At 39.0% G+C, this 26532-nt stretch overlaps 1 protein-coding gene across 1 annotated transcript; it reads left to right on the forward strand.

The window, feature by feature from the left end:
• The first annotated feature begins 23973 nt into the window (after positions 1-23973).
• On the forward strand, positions 23974-24858 carry LOC147723108 (uncharacterized). Its single transcript, XM_086966924.1, has one exon. The coding sequence runs from the start codon at positions 23974-23976 to the stop codon at positions 24856-24858; it is 885 nt and encodes a 294-aa protein (XP_086823050.1).
• Positions 24859-26532: the final 1674 nt, after the last annotated feature.

Consider the following 26532-nt stretch of genomic DNA (forward strand, 5'->3'; position numbering starts at 1 on the left):
TTTTTTAATATTTTTTTCTTCGCTTCTAGTTCGCGAACCGGGAAGCTTTCCGTTAGCTCATGTTGATGCCGCGATGTAGTCCGCGAACCGGTCAACGTTACGTTAGCGGAACAGTGACGCGTCGCGGAAGCGCGACATATCACGTTATCGCGTAATGCGTCTAATGACGCGTCGCGTTAGCGCTCCCGGAAGGGCTCCGGACCGCGAACCAGAAGCGATCTGGGACGCAGCGCGCGCCGCGTAACGTAAGCGGAACAGGTCATGTGACTTGTTTATCAAACTTCTCATTGGTTCATTTCACTTTTGGTTTCCAAATGATGTATGACTAGGTCATGTGACCTAAAAATAACACTTTTCATTGGCTCAGAACTTTTGTTTTCCCCAAATCATGTAAACCCCTCCTTATTTCCTCACTCTGACTTTCATCTTGGTGAGAGAAAGACCATTTATCTGAAGATCCACAATGGCTTCCATTCTTGCTGCAGCTGGTGCACCCCCACCACCACCTCCACCTCCTCATAAGAAGAGAGGACCACCTAGTCAAATTATGACTAACAGAGAGGAGGAAGATGAGGAAGAAGAAGAAGAGGAGAGAGAGGAACAACAATTTGTTGATGAGTTGCCCCGGGTTTCTAAACGAAAATCCAGTTTCATCTGGCAGTTTTTCACCATCCCTCCTGGAACAAAGAAAGTGAATGCAAAATATGCCACCTGCCTCATCTGTGACTACAGATTGTCGAGAGGCACAGAAAAGAAGTACAGTATGGGGAACTATACAATGCATCGTCACATGAGCAGGTGGCATCCCTTGAACTACAGCCGGGCTGAGTTAAGGGATCTTGTAGACAATCCGACGGCAACTCCTGTGGCAAGATCTACATCTACATTGTCTTTGACGGGAAGAGAGGCACAAGAGACTGTGCCAAACATCCAACCTAACTTCCAGCACATAAAGTTATCTTGTGTTTACTGTGGTGATATGCTGTCATATGGCAACATGAGTATCAACCTCATGAACATTGCATATGAAAATCATAAATGCCCTAATGCACCCAAAAAGTAATTTTCTTTTTTTTGCTCCAGTTGAGCCGTTTTGAAAGCCTGTTTTTTGTTGTCTCCCCTCCATAAAAAAAACAAAAAAAACATAAAACAGTTCTAAAAATACAAAAAAATCAAAAAATGTTCAAAAAATAAAAAAAATATATAAAACAACAAAAACAAAAAAAAACAGTTCTTTTCAGAACTACCTCCCCTTTCAAACAAAATTGCTAGAATGTTTATCACTCTGGCAAGCTCTATTTCTTTTGGTTCGCTTCAAGTTCGCTGACCGGTTCGCGAACTTTAAGCGAACTAAAAAAATATTTTTTTAAAAAAAAGAAGAGTTAGTATAAGGGAAGTAATCAGAGAATAATGTAAAAAGAAAGACAGCTAGAGAGAGTAAATGAGAGATAGTGTCAATGACATCATCAGCAGTGCATTGCGGGTAAAAAGAGTGGAAAACATTTACCTTATAATTCTTGTTACCTTTTTTAAATATTTTTTCATACTTTCAATCTGTAAAACAAAGAACAAACATTTCAAAAAATATTAAAACATGTATTTAAAAATTAGAAAAGACAAGGGAAAAGGTTCAAAAACAAACAGTTTTTCAACAACTTTGACATTTACAGAAGTCTCTGCTTCTCTACGTCCCCTACACAATCCTAAAGATATATATTCGAAAGAAACTGTATCTTGATGTTGCTGAACTGAGGCCTATTTTGGAACATGATGTTTTTCTTGCACTGCTAATGTCTCACAATAGTGATGCAATAGCAGCGCAAAAAAGATGTAAAGCCATAATAAAATTGTGTCTAACATTGTAAATGATTGTTTTAGGATGCAAATAAGATGTGTGCTTTCAAGAGCTTTCTTTGAGGTGAGGCCTCTTTTTTTTATAAAAAAAAAAACACTACCCAGAAGTACAGCACTCTAAGCATTAAAATTGATATTTACAGAACTCAGCTTACCCATATGTACCACACATTTCTAAATGTATATCATAAGGACAAAAAGCATAACATTAATTATACATGTTAAATGGTTTATTTTTGCTGTTCTCAGAATGTATCAAATTTCACTTAAATCAGTGACTTGAAGGTATTCATCATGTAACAGCAGGGAAAAAAAACACAATCAAAATGACTGTGTTTAAAAAACCCATACAACCTAAGAAATCTGATTTCAAAACTTCTTAAAATTAACTTACTTTCAATGACGTCAAACGATCTCCTATAAACAGCATCCACTCTGTTGTGCTTTAAATATTTTCAGCCCGCCACTTTCTGAAAGAAAACCTCCATCGATACGTGAAATATGTTACATAGAAAAAAAACTTCTCTCATTATATCACATGTTTCCACTAGGCCAAATCATGTTGCCGCGATTCGCAAGTCTTGTAATTCTTCCAATCAAATCCCGACATTTTCTATTTTCGCAACTTTCAAAAATAAAATATTTGAGATTATTTTCACAATCCTGGACTACTAATATCTTACTCTTCTTTGTCACTCATGTTCTCCTTTTCCTATGACACTGATACTGCTTACTATGAAGCAGACTTACTTGCATCAGGTTTATATAGTTGGATTTTTAATCGAGACAGCATTGCAGACTTACATTCCCTCTACTTAAAATTTTGGTTTTAAAAACACCAGGTAAGAATTTTTAAGGTCAAACGGCAATTTTTTTTTGAAAGTTACAACAGAATCATTACAGAATGACCAGCCGTTTCCAGACTTTAAGTAAGCTGTATAATGTCCTGATGTTGTTGATGGACCATCGTGATAGATAATTGCTACAGTAACAAAAGTCCTCCCTGATATTGACAGCTGAGAAGCCACAAAATGTTTTATTAAAGTTGACAATTTTGATCCATCAGGCCTACATCGTTGCATCATTAAAATGACATACTGGCCATATCTACGTATAAATAATGTTGACATCATATCACATTTACATTGGCTACACTCCATGTTGTGATCCGCTGCATTTACTAGCTTATTAAAGGACACTGATTTACTGTCTGGCAAAGTTAAATATATAAATCTTTCTGAGTCTACACTAGTAGTACTTGATACCATACAGTTCTCGCAGTCATGCTGCCATTGATAAGAAAGCCCAAACAGTTGATCTACATCTACACCCTCAACTTGCAATATATCAAGCATATACATTAAAAACTCCTGACAATCTTGCTGATTATTTTCAGAGAAGTCTGTTTGACCTGAACATTCATCTAAAAGATAACGAACTTCAGACACACTTTCTACTTTTGTTCGATCACTGCTACATTTCTCGAAAACAGAATTCAACAAACAGCATAAAATTTGTTCTGAATTCAACAGAATCTGTTCTTTTAAACTCTCTAGTGAAAAGAGAACATTAACCACTACATTTGCATAGCAGTTGACACCAGAATGAATGAATGAATGAAATGAGATTTATATCGCGCAACTTAGCCCCAGAGGGCATCAAGGCATCAGAACTGTTTTCAAATTGAAAACCAACAACATCTTCAACAGAATCCACTTTCTTTCTGCTAACAATTTTCGGTTCATTGACTTTTGGTCTTTTTGCAACAACCTCCCTACTATTAATGCTATTTCTACGTTTCCGGCATACCACACGTTTCTCAAACAAAGGATATTGAGGCAAATGTGGCGCATACTCTCTTCTTAACCTATTGTATTCCTTAACACAATCTAGATCCGCACAAATGTTTGTGACATCACAGTCAATCAAGTACAATCCCGATAAAGTTCTAACTCGTGACAATGCCACATATGCCATACCCTCCTTGAACACTGAACTGCCAATATTCACCAATGCACAGTCTACACTTAAACCTTGCGATTTATGGATTGTCACCGCATATGCCAAGCAAACAGGAAACTGTTTACGGCGAACATATAAATCTTTAACAAGCAAAAACCTAGCAGAATAACGACCAATTTGCTGTACTTCCTCAATGCCATCAAATTTAATTCTTAAAAATTCTATTCCATCTCTATTTCTATATTTCTCAAAATCAACAACATTACCCATTGATCCATTTACCAGACCTCTTTCTACATGTAAATTCCGTCTCAAAATGATTCGGCAATTTAAACACACATTCAGAGTCTTTTCAAAACCCGCTGTCTTAGATATGGTCTTCTCTAATGAATCCAATTTTGATTTCAAATTATCTGACAAAATAATTGTTGATCCCATATGCTCTAATTTGTCGATAGCTTCCAGTTTCACAATGTCTTGCTTTTCTAAATTCAACATTTTGTTGTTGAAGATGGCACATTCTGCAAGAGTTGGCATGAGACATATCCCGGATTTCTTCTCAGTAATTTTCTGAAAAATATTCTCAGGCACAATCTCTTGTTTGGGATACAAATTTGACAGTAACCGTGCATTTAAAGCTTCTTTCCCATGCTCGGTCACTTTTCCAATTCTAATATCTTGTAGAATATTCTTGTAATCTTCATCCTTTGCCTGACGCATATTTTGATGCAGTTCTGCATAATTGAAGTTTAACCATATATTGACGTTGCCAATGCTCCCTAGGCACTTCCTGGTATCTTCATGCGTGAGTATTTTGAACACAGGTTGACCTTTTACTGGTGTCAGCTGTAGAAGATCTCCGAAAACAATAATGTGTTTCCCACCAAATAAGACATCATATTCAGTTTTAAGTACTTCTTGCATTCTCAAATGCACAAAGGCAAGCATGACATTGGAAACCATGCTTACTTCGTCAATGATAAGTAGTTTCATTTTCCTCAAAACTCTTGAAACTTCACAGCAAGCATCTCCAGATAACTTGTTGTATTGTAATTTGTTGTCATGCTCCACCGGCAGCATCAATAGACGATGCAAAGTAATACCTTTAATATTATGTGCTGCCAGTCCAGTAGGAGCGGTGACAACACAAGACAGCGATGACTCAGTCCTTTCCTGCAAATAACAAGAGATTGCTTTAATGAGGAAACTTTTTCCAGTTCCCGCTTCTCCACTCACGTACAGTCGGACAGGCTTCAACGACGTACACGAGCACTCTTTCTTCTCATGACTTAATCCGTGCTCAATTTCTTTGGTAACTTCATCATATATTTTCCTCTGCTCAACGTTGAGTTGTTTTTCCAAGTCTTGTAAGTTAACTGAATCCTCCTGAGCATGTGCCATGGCTCTTTCTACTTCATTCATAGCAGTGGCAGCTTCATTTTAGATAATAGGTCCTCCAAGTGGATCTTGACTCAATGAAACAGAACTCTGACTGTCCTGAGAACTGTCTCTGGCAATCTCGGCTGCAATCGTTGCTTCCTGCTCAATTTCCAAAGTTAGCATTTCTTGATATTTAGAAAAAGCAGGACATTCTATGGACTCCTTGGCTGCATTGAAAGAGTCTTCGTAACAGAGGAAATCTCCAAGCAGTTCCTCTTCTGCACGCCAAGGCTTGAAAAGTTGCAAAAGTGCTAAATAGAAAAACTCCTTTTTTTCTGGAGATTCGCCACTTAATTTTCGATGGTTTACTAATTGGCATTTTCTTTGCTTGACCAGGCATCCCTCACTTCCAATTACAGCATACACTCCTTTCTCAATATCTTCTTTGATGTTCCTCTTGAATATATAATTTTGGAGAACCTCATATAGACAAACATTCTCAAGGTGACTGCTTCGATTTGGATAATATGTATCCAACATGTTGGTCTTCAAAATGTCGGTACTGTTTGGTTCCTTTTCTGCCAAATACTCAATTTCCCGAACAGGTTTTAGAACTCGATTTCGCGTTGCAGCAAGACCAAGACTCGCCCAAACGAGACTCCTGGATTTGGCATAGAGACTTGCTGAAGACAATCGATCAGAACATTCGTAAGCTCCGATTTCTCGATGCGACAACATCTTCAGACTGAAACTGTACAACTTCTTGCTGAGGCTCTTTTCATGGGAAATGTCCTCCCACATATCCTTCAGTTCGGTCTTTTCTTTTTTGGTGATGTAAGATGTCACATACCGAGCCACAGCCATACAGTTGTCAGCCACAAACTGTATATCCATGTTGGCATTCCACATGGACAAAATCACTGGGTTGTAGTCATTGATGTACTTGGACTCTTCGTTCCTTTTCAAATTGTATGTATTCTTGGGTGATTTCCTCGTCACATTATGTCGCAGCGAAGACATCAAACTGTTCACTCTTCCTTTAGAAATCACCGGTCGTGGAAAGTTGAAACGACATTGGGTGTAGAACTTGTCCTTGTTTCTGAATTTACGACGACAGTACTTTCCACAACGATGGCTTTGGAAACGTAGAACTTGTTCTCTTAGACTTTTCTTCTCCGTTGCGTTTGGAACAGCACACGTAGAATACTGTTCGATGAAATTCATCACTAAGTCATCCGGATCTGTTCCAAATTTAGGTGCATCCTTGATCCACAGCAACATATGTATATGAGGGGCACCTCTTGCTTGATACTCCTTTCTCCAGAAGAAATCCAACACCTCTCCAAGAGGTGGATTCTTTTTATTTGTGATGAAAGACATCATAGCTTCAAATCTATGATTGAAGTACCTGCATACATTCACAGGATCCAAAGAACACAGTTCTCCAGGTGTCTTGAATTCAATGTTTTCAATATTTCCATTTGCCTCTCGTAGAAATTCAAGTAAGTCATCCCAGCCATACTCGGCACAGCTCAGAGTGAGGAACCATGTCGGAGTTCCTAAGTTCCTCAGCATACATTTTAAATCACCATGACGACGGTACCAGTACTCATTAGTACCACGCTGACACGCCATGAGATTAATTAAGTGAGAATCCAAAATACTGTCTTGGACATTGACTTTATGCATAAAGTCACTTGCCGAGATGTTTCGCATCTGTATACCACTTTTTAAGATGTGGTTCACTGCATATGAAAGTCCAGACAGATCGCTTTCAAACAGGAGATGAAACAAATAGGGAATGCATTGCCGAAACCTAGGATCTTCTGCATACAATCGTAAAGTCCGGTATTCAGACGCAGGAATTTCACGAGGTCGCTCATCATATCTTCCTCCTTGACCTGTGGGAAATAGCTGTGGGAAACACCGAGCTTCCAAACTTTCCTCCCAAACACTAATGGGACTCCCTTTGGCTTGTTTCATTTGAAACAACTCAATAGCATTCCCCATGACTTCCTTGGAATGCAAAGGATGAACACTATAATGTTCATATATTTCTTCACTTTTAGAGGCCTCTACTTTCTCAATTTGGCCAGCACACAAATCGCTATCCTCTTCATCACTTACTTCCTCTTCTGCAACATATACATTCTTATAGTACTTATTATTTTTCTTCAAATACACTGTTGCCTTTTTGACTTTCCTAACATCCACTAAATCTTGCCATATTTTCTTATTCTTTGTCGGAACCCCATTAACCAAGATAACCAGAGGTTCCTCTTCCACTTTTTCTATTCCAATTGTGTTAATGTTTTTGTTTAAATCTAGAGGCAAATAAACAACTCTTCCCTTTAATCCTCTCTGTAAATCTGCTGGAGGCAACTTCCCTGTCTTTGGCTCCATTCTTACAATAGCCTGAAAGGGATGGATACTTTGAATCAAAATAGATTCATAAGTATTTAAATCCTTCAATTCAGAAGGAATCTCAACCAATTCCAGATTATTATGAACTGCCCTAGCAGGCATCTGGTTTTGGTTTAATTTATTACAACAATAAGAACACACACGTTGATCCGATCCCAAATCAAAATAATTTTCTACCATCAAGTATGTGGCTAAATCCTTCCATTCACTATTATTTTCCCTTTCACTTTTTGCATATAAATCCACTACCTTAGTCTGATTCTTATAATAAGTGCGTCGACAACATACACAAGTGAAATTAGGCCTCTCACTTGATTTCATCTGAAACGTGGCAATTTCCTTCTGAAAATTATCTGTACTGGAAACCTGTACATTATCTTCCACATTACCCTCTACTTCAGGGTCAATTTGAACATTCTCATCTTTACTACCAAAGTAACAAAACTCAATTTCTTCACAAAGATTCTTCACATCTATTTCAGAACCATGCAAAAGAGCAGCACATAACTGTTTAAGCATAATTGCTGGACTCTTAGCATAATACAACATTCTCACTAATTTTCTCACTTTATTATGATGCACTGCTAGCATCCTGAAATGATGAAAAACACTCTGGCATACTCTCCTGGAAAGACAAGCCAGTGAATGACCACGCAAACCTGTCATTTGTCTCACTCTGCAAGGATCTAAATCTTGCAACAACTTCATTTTCTGCTTCAAACTTTTCTTATTAAATGTCCGTATAAAATCACAAAGCAAATTGATGGAAACCTGTCGCACACTGCAAATAGAACTACACTTCCAAATGTACACAGGACCCTTAGGACGTCTTCCTAAAACCTCATCACTTAGCGCCTCTTCTGTCTCTGTTGTCACAAGTTGTTCTTTTTCAACTGGACAACCATCCTTCACTTCATAAGCTCGACCACTGATGTCAACTGCATGCACCAAATCATTATCCTGAAAATAAGTCTCCTCATTAAAAAATGCCTCAGAACTTGAACTATGCATCCATTCTCCAGAAAAAACTTCACAAAAGTTAGTACGATTTACTACTCTCTTCCATCTACTTTTTGTTTTGAAATCAGAAATTACCTTGCTTAGTTTCCTAATTCTATTGATTACCAAAATAAACAACTTTCGCTTGATTTCAAAAGCATGATCAATAATTTTCTCTACATTTTTCTTCTTCCTATAAAATGCCGCTTTCTGTTGGCCTTTCTTTTTAATATTTTTCAATAAATTAACTAATATCCTATTACGGAACATTCGTTGTCGAATGTCCCTAAACTGTTGTTTCCTTCTACTATCATGCACAGAGTTATCTCTTCCTCTACCAGTAACATTTGTGATGTGTCTCTCCTTTCCATTTAAATTACTTTTCTTTTTGTGAACAGACACATTTTTTTGAGCAAAATTTTTTTTACTACAAATATTTCTTAAGAATGATTTCGTGCTCTTACCCGGACCTTTCTTGGTGTTTTGACAAGTATTTGGGGAAGAGGACTGCTGCAATAAAACATCATCCTGCTGTCTTTGACGTTTTCTAGCCTTTCGTATTCGACTTCTGGAAGGCATTTTCCAAACTATGAAAGAATCTGCAGTTGAATCTGTGAAAAAATATAATATAAAATGTTATTAACCACTATTACCAAACAGTAAATAAATAACAGTCATCTAAAACTTAATGCCGTACTAATTATTTAACATAGCAAATATTTTCCACCAGCACTGCATCACAAAAATGACACTCAATGGTACAAAACAGGCATACAACACTCATAAATCACTCCCTAATATTTTAAATCATTAATTCAGGATGACGATAAGATGTAGCCTATCTAAAGGTTTGTTTAGGCCCAGATCTTTGAACTGGGGTGAATGTGTGTCATTGATCCACATTCAGTCCATCACCTGTTTTGTTTATTTGAGGTGAAGCCAACACATGGTTGCAGATAAGATTTTCACTGAAAAAAAACCAAGGTAAAAAAACATGTGAAGGCCTACCAATGAAGTAAATCATTAAATGAAAACCAATACATTTCTGGAAATATGCACTACTAGTGCTTCATAAGATCTTTTGGGTCATATTTATAAGTTATTTGAGTATCTAGTATGCTATTTTACATTCTTCATGGTGCAAATTTATTGTAAATACGCTCCCACCTGCGGTTGGCAAATTTAGATTTTGATTATGGGAGTTAGATAGGCATGTTAATAATTTCCCAAAAATGGTATATAACCCCAAACAACCTTTGAAGCAAATGCTCTTAGCCATGTTATCCACCTCCCATTGGATAACATGGCTAAGAACTGCTCAGGGCCCCATGAGGAACGCTTTCCATTTAAAAAGGGAAAAATAACATCAAAGACACTAAAATGCCTTCTAAATATGAACCCAAACAACCTATGAAGCAATGTGAAAAAAAACGGCCACAATGCATGAATATAGCAGAAAAATCTGCGATATTCATGCATTTTCCAGCAAATGCTCTTAGCCATGTTATCCACTTCCTATTAAATAACATGGCTAAGAACTGCTCAGGGCCCCATGAGGAACGCTTTCCATTTAAAAAGGGAAAAATAACATCAAAGACACTAAAATGCCTTCTAAATATGAACCCAAACAACCGATGAAGCAATGTGAAAAAAAACGGCCACAATGCATGAATATAGCAGAAAAATCAGCGATATTCATGCATTTTCCAGCAAATGCTCTTAGCCATGTTATCCACTTCCTATTAAATAACATGGCTAAGAACTGCTCAGGGCCCCACGAGGAACGCTTTCCATTTAAAAAGGGAAAAATAACTTCAAAGACACTAAAATGCCTTCTAAATATGACCCCAAACAACCTATGAAGCTCTAACAGTACATATCCTGAAATTTAATTCATTTCAAAATTCGTTTTTAAACACAGCATATAAATCAATTGTATACCTGCATTCATGAAGAAATAACTAAAAATGTCCTTGAGACACATGAAAGTGTTTTCTGGAATGCCCTAGCACCATTTTTGGGACACTATTAACATGGCTAGGTAACTCCCATAATCAAAATCTAAATTTGCCAAGCACAAGTGGGACCGTATTTACAAGACACTTGCCCCATGAGGAACACTTTACATTTTAAAAGGCGAACACAACATCTTAGACACTCAAATACCTTATAAATATGGCCCAAAACAACCTATGAAGCTCTAGCAGTACATATCCAGAAATGTAATTGATTTCTTAAATCGTTTTTAAAAGCAACATATCTGTTTCAGCTTACATAACAGACCATGAAATGGCCTCCATGTATTACAATATCTTGTGTTACTGCATGCTAGAATGTTACACCAAATATGCAATTATAATTTCTCTATGAAACTAATTCTATTAGTATATCACTAGAGACAAAACCACATTTTAAAAACACAGCTTTCTTCATCATTTTCTCCTTAAATCATACTATTCTCTATCTAAATTAAATAAATCTTTTCTCACCTTAGCAAATATTTTTTGAGTTTTGAAAACAGTCTCAGAAATACACCAAATTGTCTTCAGCAGAAGAAAAAGGATGCACTCCAAAGGCTGCAGCTATTGAAAGCACAGAAATACAGATATTCTTTTCACATATCTCTCATATTAGCCAATCATACCTCTTCCCTCACTTTTTTCAAATCAAAACCCTTCCCCCCTCTGCCCTGTCTGCCTTGTTTCCATAGCAACCACCTCCTGGAAGACCTCTCATGTTTGCAAATTCACACAACAATGTTTCAATTGAACTCTGAACTCTCAGTGCACCTGCGTATCCAGTGCAATCTTTCATTAATTGTTTCTTCCTTGACCATTCAAATTACATCTTTCAAAGAACACATCCATGCACCCTAACTTTCTGTTTTCAGAAATGGAAATGCACCAATCACTGCTAATGAATCATTAGCATAGTAAAACCACAGTTTTTTTTCTTTAGAAACTCCTACTGTTTCAACTGCCCTTTCATTACCACACTTCATCTGACTGCAGAACAACCTTCTTCCACCATGTTTAACGTCTGGATTGTTGGACATAGTTACATCCACTGGGCTCAAAGGTATGCTGAGAGCAGAAATTTACACAACCTCAATTTACAAGATGTGGAAATTAACTGGTTGGGCCAAAGAGGATTAAAATGTCACCAATTGATTCCATTGGTGAAAACCTTTATGCATTTGCCAAAACCTGACCTGTTAATAGTGCACTGTGGAGGTAATGATTTGGGCACTTTGACAGGGGTAGGTCTGGAAATGCTTTTAAAGGACACCTTGGAGCAATTAATGGCACTTTTTCCTCAAACTGCCTTGGTATATTCCAATATATGCCAAAGACAGAAATGGAGGTGGTCCAACCAATTTTGTCCACAAATTGAGAAAGCGAGGAAGCATGTAAACAAATCTGTTTCAGCTTACATGAGAGACCATGGAATGGGCTCTCTGTACAACAATAACTTGCGTTACTACATGCAAGATATCTACAGAGGAGATGGAGTTCACTTCTCAGATGAGGGCAACAGAATTTTCATTCTGAATTTAAGACTGTGCATTGGTACCTACTTATAAGTACCTAAATGTACCATAAACCCAAAAGCTCTTCTCAGAGCTACCCTACATCTGATCACTCACAATTATTATTTTTCTCTAACTTTTTTCACTAATTTTCCACAAAATTCGCTCCCCGGAGCGCTACCCGGTTCGCTAACCGAAAGCTAACCTCGCGGAATTTTTTTAAAAAAAGTTTTTTTTCCGCACATATAAGCCTCCTCAGCCACGCTCAGAAAACCTAGGGGGTCAAGATAAGTCTACCATGACCCCTTCTACCCATTCTAAACATTATTTGCCCTCCATCTTGTATCTTAATGCGAACGAAACACAAAATGGTGGACTCCCGTGACGCTTAAGGTTCGCTAACCGGGCAGCTTCCCGGAAAGCGGTCCTAAAAAAAGGCGGGAAAGTAATTTACAGAAAAACGACTAGAGACACTCTCACCAAATATAGATTAGCTCATACTACATAACAATCCCTTCCATTCTCACAAATTTCATTGAAATTCCATTTAGCCATTTAGCCTGTAGACCTCTCCAAGTACCGTGAGGTAAATTACTTCACAATACACATCTGAATTGTTGGAATTGACAACCAATGAAAATGTTACTTTCATTTTCTACTTTTATTACCTGACATTTGATTGGTTATATACCTGTATATATATAAAGGGAGAGAAGGAAACACAGCCATTTTGACTACTACTTCTTGTTGTACCTCCTATTTCAAAAGCTTCAAAAAACTTCAACTTCTTTGAGAAGGTAAGTTATAATTTAATATATTGTGCACTATGACTTAATATAGTAGACTTTTTCTGCTAGATATACACTATCCCTCTGTAGTAGTAATGTATTTAGATAGACTTCTCTGTTATAGTTATCAATGGAGTAAGGCTTGTCTTGGTTAAATCACATACACTTTTTTATAGTCCTATTTCCACTCTCATACTATACACTGCCAAAAGATAAATTCACTGATAAAAACTGCCTATCTAAAATTAATCCCAACAGTGCCCTATCTCTACTAATATATATTTTCTTATTCAAAATTTCAGGCAAAATGGAAGGCGAACAACAAGTTTCATTTTCGATTGAACTGAAGGAGAGCAGCCAAGACAAACTTGATGACTTTATGGATGACAGTAGAGACCACAAACTTCTACAATGTGTTGAAGCAGTAGACAACTTGCTTCAAAATGAAAAACAATTACACCCTATAATAAATTATGACATTTCTGACAATGAAATGTTAGAAAATTTAATAAAGTATGAAACACAATCATAATAAAAAAAATAAATAAACAAAGAAAACAAAAAAAAAAAAGAAAAACAACAAACAATTAACATACAGTATTAGAAAAGTCTTTCATTCTTTTATCCATAAAGTTCGCTGCCCAGAAAGCTATCCGGTTCGCGAACTTGGCGCTTACCACGCAAAAAAAAATTATTTTTTTTGGACCCTCCTAGGCCCTTTTAAAACCTCCACATAAAACCTAGGGGGTCAACGAGGATCTACTATGCCCCCTTATGGTAATTTCCCCCTTTGTTTTGGCCTCCTCTTGTCTCTCGATCCTACCGAGAGACAAGATGGCGGCCGCTCCGGACTGTTTAGAATGTTGACAGACACCGGAGGGCCAATCAGCTTCTCATCGCAAAGTTCCGTTACGCGAAAGGTTCGCTAACCGGATAGCTGCCCGGAGCGCTGTTACAGATATATATCTTGATTTAAACGTTAATTTCTCAAAATCCACTGAAGCACATATATTGAGACCTAGCAAAGGCACATCAGGCTAACAGTCCCTACAATTTTGCCAAGTTTCGTGAAAATCCATTCAGCCGTTCGGGCTAAAAGTGAGTCCAACCGCCCTATGGAAATTAACATGGGAAAAAGGCGTTTTGGGACCCCCCTTTTTTCTCGGCCCCCCCTCCACAAAACCCCCCCAAATTTTCAAGGGCTGCTCAGAAACAAAATGTGCCATTTTCCTGAAAATTTCAGCCAATTCCGTCCACAAACGCCAAAGTTATTAGGCATAGAATTTTCAGAAATCCCATAGGGAAAAAATCCTAACTATATATACCTACTGGCTATCGCCAGTAGGTAATATATATATATATATATATATATATATATTCAACTTGGAGCAGAGGATTAGTTACCGGGATCCATATCCCTTAGTCAGGTGGCGTGTTGCGCTCGGCTAATCCCATCGCCGAGTATTGACAATGTCCAGAAAAAAATGCTTTCAAAAGCAAAAACACGCACTCGGAAAGGTGCAGCAAACAAGGGGTTTATTCACGAGGTAACGCTACGCGTTTCAGCACAAGGGTGCCTTGATCACACGTTTGACCTTAACCAATCATGAACAACTTATGTACAAACAAGAATGACCATAATGTTTAGTAAACATAGTAGAAGGACACATTCAATGCATGAATCGCGTCGGCCATTATTAACTAGTCATTTCACGTTTTATGTCTATTACATCATAGAATTGCAAACGTAAAAATATAACTTTCAACAGAATCGTGAAAGGAGACATAAACTCATTCTCATCAAGCATGTAAAATCATATGACAGCTGCCTGCAGAAGTAATTATTAACTTGTGCCTCTTAAATCTCATCTTCTTCCCATAAATATCGGGGAAATAATGAGGGAAATTATAACACAAAATCCAAATTAATCATACCACTGTCCTAATGTATTGTTAGGTTGACATGAAAAAGTGGGTGCATTACGAGACTTAGACGTGCAAAATAACTGGAAAGTACAAGTAACTTAAAAGTTATCTCTTGAGTGGCATGCAAATGCTTCACTAGTACATGAAATACATTTCTAATTTATGTTAATCATCACATAATTAGGGTAGTACTGTTGAACATGAGACCCAACAGTAATAGTGCATGTCATGTCCGGGTCTGGTAGCCCAATGGCTAATGGTACCTTCATAAGCAGTACAATCATTGAATAGCGTAATGCACATCCTACGCGAAAAGTGCCCATGAGGTAGATGCATTGCGTTAGAATTAACTTGTCATTAGCGGCAAAGTCATACCATTATGAGGTCATATATGCAAACGAATATTCACTCGGTCTAGTGCCCGAAAAGGATTAAATTAAGGCTGAGTTTAAAGTCTCTGAGATGTTTTTCCTTCCATAAGGGTCAATCACATAAGTAAACAGAAAGTACAATCATGGTAAATAGAGTGCAACTAGATCCAAAGGATCATGGCGGTAGGGGGAGGCAAAAAATATTAAAGGTGATGGTGTATTTCTTAGCTTATCGTGGTGAGGTGACAGTCTTCTATTCAGTTCAAGTATGTGAGAATCAGTGCAGTGCCCAGATTTTCTAAGGAGTGAAGTGCCCCCAACCGGCTCCTAAAAAGTAAGGTAACAGAAAAGTGGATTAAAATAGGTTAAAAACACAGTTAAACTTTTTTAAGCAACTACTATGCATAAACAATCAGATTACATAATTAAGGACAAGGATATAATTGATTTTGCAGGGGTCCAACATAAGGCATTGTAGAATTAAGACATGTGTGGTTACTCCATGTGAAGATGAGTTGCAAGCTCCTCATCCAAGTTATGTCCCCCAGGGAATTTTGTCTCGAGTTCTAATATCCATTTAGATTCCCTTTTTCTGAGAGCAAGTTCACGGTTCCCACCACGTTTGCCAACATTGACCTGTTCAATTGCATAGTATTTCAAAAGGTCATTATTGGATTGGTGTGCGGTTTGGAAATGTCTTGCAATTGGGTATTTAGGGTCCTGGTTGGTGATGGCCCTCAGGTGTTCCTGGACCCTTTTCTTTGCCATACATGAAGTACTGCCCACATATTTCTTATGGCATGGGCATTCCAAAATATAGATCACAAAAGAGGAACTACATGTCAGAAATTGTTTGATTTGTTTTCTAGTGTTGGTCCCTGGTATCTCAAATTCTTTCACCATCACACTGGTGCGGCAGGCCCTGCAGTGTCCACAAGGGTAAAACCCACTCAGCCCTCGGATGTATTGGCCCTTACTATCCGAATTGTCACTCTTTACCAACATGTCTCTTAAATTACGACCTCTTCTATACGTGATCAGTGGTCTTTCAGAGAGTTTAGGTCCTATAATGGAGTCTGATTTTAAGATTTTCCAATTATCAACCATTATTTTGTGAACCTGTTTGGACTTTTGGTTGAAGGTGGTTATGATTCTGGGAGAATCTGATGGATTAGTGGGTTTAGACATGGGATTAGGGGTCTCTGATCTCTGAACATTCGAGGCTTTAGTGAAGGCTTTGGTCAGTACCCCCTCAGGATATCCCCTCTCCCGAAACCGTTTGAGTATGGTGTCACTTTCATGTATGAAATCTTCCTCTTTAGTGCAGTTTCTTTTGGCTCTTAAGAGTTCCCCATAGGGGATGCTCCATTTAAGAGGTTCAGGATGGGAGCTAAGGGCATGCAGTAAACTGTTACCTGCAGTGTCTTTTCTATGGAGTTTTGAAATGAGTGTGCCATTTTGATTCTCAATACTAGTATCTAAAAACTCCACCCGTTCTTTGCTGATATTATAGGTCAGATGGATGTTGTAGCTATTTTGGTTCAGCTTGGCAATGAAGGAAATGGCTTCGGCCTCTGTCCCCTGCCAAATGACAAAGAGGTCGTCTATGTATCTAGACCATATGTGTACTTTTTTGAAATCCTCCATAAGATCTACATTGGTCATGATTTCTTCTTCCCATGGCTGCCCCACGTATTTGTTTGATGGTATTTATTTCAAACAAATACGTGGGGCAGCCATGGGTTCGGCTTTTTCTCCCAACTTCGCCAATTTGTTCTTGGGAAAGTGGGAAGAAGAAATCATGACCAATGTAGATGCCGAAGCCATTTCCTTCATTGCCAAGGTGAACCAAAATAGCTACAACATCCATCTGACCTATAATATCAGCAAAGAACGGGTGGAGTTTTTAGATACTAGTATTGAGAATCAAAATGGCACACTCATTTCAAAACTCCATAGAAAAGACACTGCAGGTAACAGTTTACTGCATGCCCTTAGCTCCCATCCTGAACCTCTTAAATGGAGCATCCCCTATGGGGAACTCTTAAGAGCTAAAAGAAACTGCACTAAAGAGGAAGATTTCATACATGAAAGTGACACCATACTCAAACGGTTTCGGGAGAGGGGATATCCTGAGGGGGTACAGACCAAAGCCTTCACTAAAGCCTCGAATGTTCAGAGATCAGAGACCCATGTCTAAACCCACTAATCCATCAGATTCTCCCAGAATCATAACCACCTTCAACCAAAAGTCCAAACAGGTTCACAAAATAATGGTTGATAATTGGAAAATCTTAAAATCAGACTCCATTATAGGACCTAAACTCTCTGAAAGACCACTGATCACGTATAGAAGAGGTCGTAATTTAAGAGACATGTTGGTAAAGAGTGACATTTCGGATAGTAAGGGCCAACACATCCGAGGGCTGAGTGGGTTTTACCCTTGTGGACACTGCAGGGCCTGCCGCACCAGTGTGATGGTGAAAGAATTTGAGATACCAGGGACCAACACTAGAAAACAAATCAAACAATTTCTGACATGTAGTTCCTCTTTTGTGATCTATATTTTGGAATGCCCATGCCATAAGAAATATGTGGGCAGTACTTCATGTATGGCAAAGAAAAGGGTCCAGGAACACCTGAGGGCCATCACCAACCAGGACCCTAAATACCCAATTGCAAGACATTTCCAAACCGCACACCAATCCAATAATGACCTTTTGAAATACTATGCAATTGAACAGGTCAATGTTGGCAAACGTGGTGGGAACCGTGAACTTGCTCTCAGAAAAAGGGAATCTAAATGGATATTAGAACTCGAGACAAAATTCCCTGGGGGACATAACTTGGATGAGGAGCTTGCAACTCATCTTCACATGGAGTAACCACACATGTCTTAATTCTACAATGCCTTATGTTGGACCCCTGCAAAATCAATTATATCCTTGTCCTTAATTATGTAATCTGATTGTTTATGCATAGTAGTTGCTTAAAAAAGTTTAACTGTGTTTTTAACCTATTTTAATCCACTTTTCTGTTACCTTACTTTTTAGGAGCCGGTTGGGGGCACTTCACTCCTTAGAAAATCTGGGCACTGCACTGATTCTCACATACTTGAACTGAATAGAAGACTGTCACCTCACCACGATAAGCTAAGAAATACACCATCACCTTTAATATTTTTTGCCTCCCCCTACCGCCATGATCCTTTGGATCTAGTTGCACTCTATTTACCATGATTGTACTTTCTGTTTACTTACGTGATTGACCCTTATGGAAGGAAAAACATCTCAGAGACTTTAAACTCAGCCTTAATTTAATCCTTTTCGGGCACTAGACCGAGTGAATATTCGTTTGCATATATGACCTCATAATGGTATGACTTTGCCGCTAATGACAAGTTAATTCTAACGCAATGCATCTACCTCATGGGCACTTTTCGCGTAGGATGTGCATTACGCTATTCAATGATTGTACTGCTTATGAAGGTACCATTAGCCATTGGGATACCAGACCCGGACATGACATGCACTATTACTGTTGGGTCTCATGTTCAACAGTACTACCCTAATTATGTGATGATTAACATAAATTAGAAATGTATTTCATGTACTAGTGAAGCATTTGCATGCCACTCGAGAGATAACTTTTAAGTTACTTGTACTTTCCAGTTATTTTGCACGTCTAAGTCTCGTAATGCACCCACTTTTTCATGTCAACCTAACAATACATTAGGACAGTGGTATGATTAATTTGGATTTTGTGTTATAATTTCCCTCTTTATTGCCCCGATATTTATGGGAAGAAGATGAGATTTAAGAGGCACAAGTTAATAATTACTTCTGCAGGCAACTGTCATATGATTTTACATGCTTGATGAGAATGAGTTTATGTCTCCTTTCACAATTCTGTTGAAAGTTATATTTTTACGTTTGCAATTCTATGATGTAATAGACATAAAACGTGAAATGACTAGTTAATAATGGCCGACGCGATTCATGCATTGAATGTGTCCTTCTACTATGTTTACTAAACATTATGGTCATTCTTGTTTGTACATAAGTTGTTCATGATTGGTTAAGGTCAAACGTGTGATCAAGGCACCCTTGTGCTGAAACGCGTAGCGTTACCTCGTGAATAAACCCCTTGTTTGCTGCACCTTTCCGAGTGCGTGTTTTTGCTTTTGAAAGCATTTTTTTCTGGACATATATATATATATATATATATATATATGTATATATATATATATAGTAGGTATATATAGTTAGGATTTTTTCTCTATGGAACTTTTGAAAATTCTATGTCTAATAACTTTGGCGTTTGTGGACGGAATTGGCTGAAATTTTCAGGAAAATGGCACATTTTGTTTCTGAGCAGCCCCTAAAAATTTGGGGGGGGGTCGTCAAGGGGGGGCCGAGAAAAAAGGGGGTCCCAAAACGCGTTTTTCCCATTCATTTTTCCATAGGGCGGTTGGCCTCACTTTTAGCTCGAACGGCTGAATGGATTTGCACGAAACTTGGCAACATTGTAGGGACTGTTAGCCCGATGTGCCTTTGCTAGGTCTCAATATATATGCTTCAGTGGATTTTGAGAAGTTGACGTTTAAAAAAAGATATATATCTGTAACAGCGCTCCGGGCAGCGCTTCGGTTCGCGTACTTTTCGCGTAACGGAACTTTGCGATGCGAAGCTGATTGGCTCTCCGGTGTCTGTCAACATTCTAAACAGTCCGGAGCGGCCGCCATCTTGTCTCTCGGTAGGATCGAGAGACAAGAGGAGGCCAAAACAAAGGGGGAAATGAAGGAAAGGGGGCAAGGTAGACCCCTTCTGACCCCCTAGGATTGATGAGGGGGATATTATAGAGCCACGCGGGGCCCAAAAAAAAATAAAAAAATCTGATTTTTTTGCCGTAGAGACGCGTCTTGGTACGCGAACCGGGCAGCTAACCGGGAAGCTAACCGGCAGTGTAACGGGAGTCTGAGGAGTAGCTGATTGGCTGTCAACATGATTTTTTCTCTATGGAACTTTTGAAAATTCTATGTCTAATAACTTTGGCGTTTGTGGACGGAATTGGCTGAAATTTTCAGGAAAATGGCACATTTTGTTTCTGAGCAGCCCCTGAAAATTTGGGGGGGGGTCGTCAAGGGGGGGCCGAGAAAAAAGGGGGGTCCCAAAACGCGTTTTTCCCATTCATTTTTCCATAGGGCGGTTGGCCTCACTTTTAGCTCGAACGGCTGAATGGATTTGCACGAAACTTGGCAAAATTGTAGGGACTGTTAGCCCAATGTGCCTTTGCTAGGTCTCAATATATGTGCTTCAGTGGATTTTGAGAAATTAACGTTTAAACAAAGATATATATCTGTAACAGCGCTCCGGGCAGCGCTCCGGTTCGCGTACTTTTCGCGTAACGGAACTTTGCGATGCGAAGCTGATTGGCTCTCCGGTGTCTGTCAACATTGTAAACAGTCCGGAGCGGCCGCCATCTTGTCTCTCGGTAGGATCGAGAGACAAGAGGAGGCCAAAACAAAGGGGGAAATGAAGGAAAGAGGGCCAGGTAGACCCCTTCTGACCCCCTAGGATTGATGAGGGGGATATTATAAAGCCACGCGGGGCCCAAAAAAAAAAATCCGATTTTTTTCGCCGTAGAGACGCGTCTTGGTACGCGAACCGGGCAGCTAACCGGGCAGCTAACCGGGAAGCTAACCGGCATTGTAACGGGAGTCTGAGGAGAAGCTGATTGGCTGTTAACATTGTAAACAGTCTGGAGCGGCCGCCATCTTGTCTCTCTGTGGGATCGAGAGACAAGAGGTGGAAAAAAAAAGGTGTAAATGAATGAAAGGGGTAAGGCAGACCCCTCCTGAATCCCTAGGATTGATGAGGGGGCTATTAAAGTTCCCTGCGGGGCAAAAGAAAAAAAAATTGCGATTTTTCGCGGTAAAGGTGCTTCTCGGTACGTTAACCGGGCAGCTAACCGGCAGCGTAACGGGAGTCCGACATATTGTGTTTTTTGAACGTTTGTGATATGTGCACGTGTGGATTTTGTCTAATTAAGGTTAAAAAAATATGTATATATCTTTAAGCATGCTCTGGCGCGCTTACGTTTTGGGTTTGGTTTGCGCTGCAGAGACGATACGTCACGGTTATGCGATGCATCATGAGGCGTCTCACGGGCTACATGATACGTCACTTAATAAAGAATATATTTTACAGCTATAGATATTAGCTTTTAAAAAACCAATGAAATTCACAGAAAAAACCATAGGTTATAGACCATATATAGTTAGGAATTTGCATTTACAAAACCTTGAAAATTCACTGAAAAAACCTTAGGTTATAGACCATATATAGTTAGGGATTAGCATTTGCAAAACCTTATTTTATTTGCACAAAACCATTGAAATTCCATATATAGTTAGTTGCACTAACTATATATCGCGGACCCGCAATCCACTGCTAATGATGTCACATATTACATCATTCATGACATGGTCAGTGACATCACTGATGACATCACTGATGACATCTCAAATGACATCACTGATGACATCACTGATGACATCACTGATGACAACACCCAGTTACTGTATGTTTCTGTAAAGTTAAAATATGTCTTACATATTGAAGAATGAGTGGATGTATAAGTGTCTGGATGAAGGATTTAGTAGGTGCATGACTGACTGTATGAGAGAATGATTAAATGTGTCTCACTGAGTGCATGGGTTAGTGATTAAAGTGTCTTAATTTGGCAATCATTATATATGTTGTTCTGTAAACTGCTGCATGTTTAAATCAGTAGCTATATCAGTAACTATATGGGTTATTGAATGGTTGCCCAAGTATTTGTATGGGAGACTGAGTATGTGTGTGGGTGGCTGGGAGGTGTATAACTCTGTGCATAGATGTGTGAGCAGTTGATTCCCTAGGTGTATGGGTTCAAAAGTGCATGTAGAAACAGCTGTATGGACAGTTGACTGTGTGCATGAGTGTATTGGTGAGTGAATGGATATCTCAGTGCTACATGTCAAAGTAAGTACATATGTAAAACACAGTCCATGTGAGAGTTGACATATATAAATAACTGAACATAAGAGCCAGTGAATGTGAGAGTGGGTGTATGAATCATTGTGAACTTGTATCAGGGATTGTATAAGAGAGTAAATATGTGTTAGTATATGTTTGAATAAGTAAGGTGTGTATAACTGTATAGTTGAGGAAATGGAGATGTGATTGATTCTTTGCATGACTGACTAGGTGTGTGAGTAACTCCATGGATGTGTGACAGTCTGTGAGTGCCTGTTTACATTGAGTGTATCTAAGGTTATATTAGAGTCTGAAGATGTATTATCACATAAATGATATCATCAGTGATGTAATCAGTAATGTCAAATGAGATGTCAGTGATGTCATCAGTGATGTCATTTCAGATGTCATCAGTGATGTCATCAGTGATGTCATTTGAGATGTCATCAGTGATGTCATCAGTGATGTCACTGACCATGTCATGAATGATGTAATGTGTGACATCATTAGCAGTGGATTGCGGGTCCGCGATATATAGTTAGTGCAACTAACTATATATGGAATTTCAATGGTTTTGTGCAAATAAAATAAGGTTTTGTAAATGCTAATCCCTAACTATATATGGTCTATAACCTATGGTTTTTTCAGTGAATTTTCAAGGTTTTGTAAATGCAAATTCCTAACTATATATGGTCTATAACCTATGGTTTTTTCTGTGAATATGATATATATTTACTTTAAAAAACCATAGGTTTCAGGCCTTATATAGTTAGGAATTTATAACTATAATTTATATATTTCGCGCACCCGCAATCCACTGCTGATGATGTCACACATTACATCATTCATGACATGGTCAGTGACATCACTGATGACATCACTGATGACATCACTGATGGCATCTCAAATGACATCACTGATGACATCTCATTTGACATCACTGATGACATTATTGATGACATCATCCAGTGACTGTGTGTTTCTGTAAAATTTAAATATGTTTTCCATATTGAAGAATGAGTGGATGTATAAGTGTCTGGATGAAGGATTTAGTAGGTGCTTGACTGACTGTATGAGTGAGTGATTAAATGTGTCTTACTAAATGCATGGGTTAGTGACTAAACTGTCTAAATGTGTGCATCAGTATGTCTGTTGTTGTGTAAGCTGTTGCATGTGTTGATCAGTAGCTATATGACTGGCTATATGGGTTATTGATTGGTTGCCCAAGTATTTGAATGGGAGACTGAGTGTGTGCTTGGGTGACTTGGAGGTGTGTGACTCTGTGCATAGATGTGTGAGCAGTTGATTCACTAGGTGTATGAGTTCAAGAGTGCATGTGGAAACAGCTATATGGGCGGTTGACTGTGTGCATGGGTGTGTTGGTGAGTGAATGGATATCTCAGTGTCACACGGAGCGGGCGGGAGCAAAACAGACATCTATATAAAACTCTAAAGACTTACAGTGCAAACGCAAATACTTTATGGGTCTGTAATATTTGCACACCTCCCTGAAGTGTTACCTTAACGGCATTGGGAACCACTTACCACAAGTGGGGTAGTAGAGATAGCGTAATCATGAACTGATACTGGGCACAATACCATCGATGCAATACAGTGTATCGCGCATTTTTCTCAGTACAACCCAACGCTAAATAAACAGTGGTTGAAACAATCAGTACAGCAATTAATAACATCTACAGGTGGAGATTCAAAACAATAGTATGGATGAAGAAGGGGAAAGGAGACGCGAGGCAGCGTCACTGTTCGCCAGAGCACCTGGTAAAGGAAACTCGAAAACAACAATACAAAACAAAACAGTAAATGATAAATGGTGGGAGGCAACATCATTACAAGATTACGTGGAGAAAGAAATGGTGCCAAGAGGTTTGAAAATCTACATAACACCATCCCACGAATCATTGAACCCACAAATTCTGGAAGATTGGGCGCAAAATTCCGCCATGAGCTCTAAAAACATGCTGAGCATATTAATTAAATATGCATGGGAGGATCGAGACGCAATCCTACAACAAATAAAAGAATTGGAAGATGAATTTTTGAAGAGTAACGAACAAGATATCATCAAAAAATTCAAAGAAGAACTGAAAAACAGACTTAAAAAACACAAAGATGATATTAAATACCGCAAGCAAAGGAAATTACACCGTGATTGCGGAGACTATGAGAGTGGGCGGATTCTACCATATAGCCCAAAGTATGACTATCTTTACAACCAACATGAGACCACCCCAAGCACTGTGAACCAAATCCAAGTGGAAAGTGATCAAAATAGAGCAATTCCTACAAGTGGTTCAGAAACTGATACTTCTCAACAGTCCTCAAGCACAATATCTGTGGTCGACATCACTAAAAAACCGGCGAATTTTTTACAGGAGTTCCGGGTCCTGAGAACACGCAGAAAAAAAGACGCAGATGTTGGACAACAAACAGGACCCAAACAGAATCCAACACGAGGACGACCAAGGGGAAGAGCAAGAGGCAGGGGAGATCGAAACAGAGACGACTCAAGCGCCAGCAGAGAAGAAGAAAAAAACAACAAAAAACCAGTGGGAACCAAACGTAGTGGTTACGGAAAAAGGAAATAAAGATGGATGAAGAAATGGTAAATAAAACAATAGTAAACCTATCTTCCCGAACATTGACTTTCAAAGAAAAACAAACATTATGCTTGGGACTTACATTCTGTCCTACTGAACTGTTTGACTATGCGTGGTGTTTCTGGTGGTATTCGCCAGAATTCCCGGTTCTCTTCACTAGATTGGTTCAGGATCTGCGTTCGAGATATGACAAAATGATTGTTGTCGGGGACTTTAACTACCATTGGGAAAAATCCCCTAAAGAGGGGCAAGCACTACAGATTGAGGAGGCAATTTCCTCCTTGGATTTCACTCAACAGGTGAAGGGACCGACACACGAGAAGGGACATGTGCTTGATTTAGTTTGGACCACTATGCCAGTCCAGGGCTCTACAGAGATCTTGCCATGCGCCTGGTCTGACCACTTTTTAATAAGGGGCAGAATTCTACTGAACGGCCACCTGTCCAAGCCTGGGGAAGGTTGGAAAATGGCCCGGAAGTGGAGAAACTTCGATGGGGAGAAAATGGTGCATCTCCTGGAAGAGTCTCCTTCAGTAAAGGAGCAGGACGCTAATATTGATGCCCTTTGTGGACACCTTCAGCATAAACTGGGGAGAGCCATTGATTTGGTGGCACCCCTTCGTAGGGTGAAGAAGGTGGAGAGAGGAGCTGGGGCCCCTTGGTATAATGACTCCTTACGGGATATGAAATGTGGGGTGAGGAGGAAAGAACGAGCATGGCGGAAAGAGTATGACGCCACTGCCAAGAAAGAATATATTTCATCCTTAGCGACTTACAAACTAGCCATCCAAACTAGGAAGGCTGCTTTCCTTGAGGAAAGAATAGTTGCAGCTAGAAATCCACAGAAAGAAATCTTTCGGGTCCTGGCTGAGCTCAGGATAAACAAAGAGCAAATTGCTCTAAGGCTCATTCAAGTCTACTTAAAGCCTTAAAAAACAAACCTAGAAACAGAGTAATGGTAGCATCTCTAAGGAAAAATTATAATTTGGCTATCAGAAAGAGGAAATCCGAGATAAAAGATGAAGCTTGGAATAACCTGTTACTGCCTGAGACACAGAAAGATAGTGCTAAATTTTGGGCAGTAATAAATCACCCATACTTTGTAGGGTTAGATCATCAAAGAGCGGATTGTACCATCCCAGACGAGCAATGGGTGACACATTTTAGTAATATCTATCGTCACAATGATACGAGTATAGATCAGGTACTCCCTCTTTCCTTAGCGCCAAATCCCATCTCTCCTTTTACTCAGGATGAGGTGAAAAAAGCTATCAACGACACACTCTGTAAAAAGGCACCAGGACCAGATGGGGTTCCGGCAGACTTTTTTAAGAGTGCCCCTGATTTTAGCTCGAAAATTTTAACCAATGTTTTTAATGCAACACGGGAATTCATTTTCCCCTCCAGCTGGGCAAACTCAACTATAGTGCCAATTTTTAAGAAGGGTCAGAGGACAGACCCGGCTTGCTATAGGCCAATTTCCCTTATTGATTCTAGTGTAAAAATTATGGGCAGAGTCCTATTATCAAGACTGACCCTTTTTTTAGAAAGTAGGGGTATTTTATCTAATGCACAATATGGTTTTAGATCCAAGAGAGGAACGTTAGACCAGTGCCTAAATTTGGAATTAATTCTAAATAAGTATGTGGTCGGCAGGGAGGG

This window comes from Lissotriton vulgaris, chromosome 4_1 (assembly GCF_964263255.1).
Source record: "Lissotriton vulgaris chromosome 4_1, aLisVul1.2, whole genome shotgun sequence".
NCBI lineage: Eukaryota > Metazoa > Chordata > Amphibia > Caudata > Salamandridae > Lissotriton > Lissotriton vulgaris.